This window comes from Apium graveolens, chromosome 9 (assembly GCF_009905375.1).
Source record: "Apium graveolens cultivar Ventura chromosome 9, ASM990537v1, whole genome shotgun sequence".
NCBI classification, from domain to species: domain Eukaryota; kingdom Viridiplantae; phylum Streptophyta; class Magnoliopsida; order Apiales; family Apiaceae; genus Apium; species Apium graveolens.
In genome coordinates, this window is record NC_133655.1 from 208,759,445 (window position 1) to 208,762,218 (window position 2,774).

Here is a 2,774-nt window from a genome sequence, read left to right on the forward strand (position 1 = left end):
TCTCTAAGAGGGGGATATAGGCCAACCCCGACAAGATCAAAGCCATCCTAGAAATGGAGCCACCACGCTTCATCAAGGACTTTTAGAAGCTGATAGGAAGAATCGCAGCTCTAGGGAGGTTCATCTCCAAGTCTAGAGACAAATGCATGCCCTTTATCAAAACACTTAAGAAGGTGAGGGACTTTGAATGGACAGCTGAGAGCCAAGAGGCCTTTGAACAGCTGAAGAAGTACATGACTCAAGCCCCATTGTTGGCTAAGCCAAGTCCGGAAGACATTCTTTTTTTGTACCTCGCGGTATCCGAACAAGCCGTGAGTGCAGTCCTCATGAAGGAAGAACAGAAGCTCCAGAAGCCTATATACTATATAAGCAAGGTGCTCCATGGAGCAGAGTTGAATTACTCCACCATGGAGAATTTTGCGCTTGCTCTCATCACAACCTCAAGAAAGTTAAGACCGTACTTCCAGGCTCACAAGATGGAAGTCCTGATGGACCAACCCTTGAGAAACATTCTTCATAGCCCGAAGGCCAGTGGAAGGATCATCAAGTGGGCGATTGAGTTAGGAGAATTTGATATCAACTACAAGCCTCGAACGGCCATCAAGGCTCAGACCTTAGCATACTTCGTGGTCGAATGCACCATAAACGAACAAGAAGTTGGGGGGCAAGAGATAGTAACCCCAGAAGGAGGAGAGAAGGAGAAGGATGAAGAAATAACCTTAAAAGAGTATTGGATTCTCCATTTTGACGGAGCGTCCAAAATAAAATCTAGTGGTGATGGCCTACTCTTGCAAAGCCATGATGGGTTTATGATTGAATATACTTTGAAGTTGGACTTCCCGACCACGAATAACGAAGCATAATATGAAGCATTGATAGCTGACTTAGGCTTGGCTAGAGCCGTGAGGGCCAAAAACTTAAAGGTCTGCGGAGACTCAAGACTTGTAGTTGCTCAAGTTAATGGAGGGTATGAGGCCAAGGATGAAACTATGGCCAAGTACCTGAGAGTCATAAAGGGAATACTGACTCAGTTCGATGAATGGTACGCAGAATACGTTCCAAGAGAGGAGAACACTATCGCGGATGCCTTGTCTCAGTTCGCTTCGTCTGAAATCGAGAACTATCCGAGAAGTATTTACTTCCTGGTCTTGAAGGCCCCTACTATTCACGTCATAAATCTGATAGCACCGGCTGGTGTGGCAAACTGTTGGATAGACCCGATCAAGACCCACTTAGAAATTGGGTGGCTCCCCGACGATGCCCAAGAGGTACGCAAGCTGTCGGTTAGAGCGTTAAGGTACTCTTTGATTGAAGGCCTTCTTTACAAAAGGTCCTTTGTTATTCCGTACTTGAAGTGTTTAAGACCTCTTGAAGCAGAGGAGGGACTTAAAGAAGCCCATGAAGGGATTTGTGGACAACACCTAGGGGCAGGGCCCTCGCTCACAAGATAACTCGATTGGGGTTCTACTAGCCAACTATGCTAGCCGATACAAAGGCTTATGTGAAGAGATGCGACAGATGCCAGAGGCACGCTCCGATAGTACGACAGCCCCAAGAGAGGCTTACGTCGATCAACACACCCATCCCTTTTGTAATATGGGGAATGGACATACTTGAACCATTTTCTATAGCATCTAGACAGAGGAAGTTCATTGTGGTAGCCATAGACTATTTTATAAAGTGGATTGAGGCTAAGGCACTAGCCAAGATAACCACCAAGCAAATTACCCAATTCTTCTGGGAGAATGTGATATGCTGATATGGAATCCCAAGCATCCTTGTCACGGATAATGGGAAATAATTTGATAATGCAGAGTTTAGAGAGTACTGCAACGATAACAACATAGAACTTCGCTTCACCTTTGTTGCATATCCTTAGAAAAATGGGCAAGCGGAAGTTGCTAATAGAATAATCCTTGATGGACTTAAGAAGAGGGTTGAACGCTCGAGAAACACTTGGGTAGATGAGCCGTTGCTTATACTATGGGCATATCAAACCACGTGTAAAGTGACAACTGAAGCGACCCCATTCATGCTGGATTACGGAGCCGAGGCAGTGGTGCCCCTTGAGATCACTCATGGATCCCCTAAGATCGAAGCTTACGAACCAGAGACAAACGAAGAAGGAATGAGGCTCGCTCTCGATCTCATTGACGAGGTCAGGGATGAAGCCAACGCACACAATGTAGAGCATCAACGAAGAGCCTCCCTCTATTATAATAGACGGATTAAAGAAAGGTTCTTTCAACAGGGAGATTTGGTTCTGAGGAAGATTGTGGCATCAGGAGTAGGGAAGAGAGGAAAGCTAGCCCCCAACTGGGAAGGGCCTTATAAGGTCAGGAGGACACTGGGATGAGGATCCTACAAGTTAGAGACCCTGAATGGTGATGAAGTGACTCGCACTTGGCATGCTTCGAACCTGAAGGTTTATTATGTTTATGACATTCACTACATGTTCCTAGTACTTAGCATTAGTTTTACAAATACGATCGACGAAACCATCTTATATAAGGGTTGAACCCATTTATTAGAGATATTATCTATTTATGCAAGTTTATTTCTATCATCTTGTCTACCAATTTATTTAAGTACGAGCATCCAAAGAATGCAAGTCCTGAAGGACCAAATGCCGAAAATAAAATACTAGTATGAAATGAAATTAAATATAGTGTATAGATAAAAGATCCCGAAGGATCATAAGTTAAAGTCCCAAAGGACCAATAGGTTACAAACCAATAAAAGTTCAAATAAATAAGTTCTGAAAATAAAAGCCA

At 44.0% G+C, this 2,774-nt stretch overlaps 2 protein-coding genes across 2 annotated transcripts; both read left to right on the forward strand.

Annotated features, from left to right (window-relative positions):
* The first annotated feature begins 989 nt into the window (after positions 1-989).
* On the forward strand, positions 990-1,451 carry LOC141685900 (uncharacterized). The gene has a single exon (XM_074490977.1). It carries the CDS (start codon positions 990-992, stop codon positions 1,449-1,451), a length of 462 nt encoding a protein of 153 aa, XP_074347078.1.
* Positions 1,452-1,477: 26 nt separating this feature from the next.
* LOC141685901 (uncharacterized) lies at positions 1,478-2,356 on the forward strand. Its single transcript, XM_074490978.1, has 2 exons — positions 1,478-1,657; positions 1,880-2,356. Exons 1-2 carry the CDS (start codon positions 1,478-1,480, stop codon positions 2,354-2,356), a joined length of 657 nt encoding a protein of 218 aa, XP_074347079.1.
* Positions 2,357-2,774: the final 418 nt, after the last annotated feature.

Excerpts from the sequence above, each read along its gene's own strand:
- LOC141685900 (XM_074490977.1), top strand. The coding sequence starts at position 990 with ATGGCCAAGTACCTGAGAGTCATAAAGGGAATACTGACTCAGTTCGAT.
- LOC141685901 (XM_074490978.1), top strand. The coding sequence starts at position 1,478 with ATGCTAGCCGATACAAAGGCTTATGTGAAGAGATGCGACAGATGCCAG. Across the intron at positions 1,658-1,879 it reads GACAGAGGAAGTTCATTGTG|AAAAATGGGCAAGCGGAAGT; the intron begins GTAGCCATAGAC and ends GCATATCCTTAG.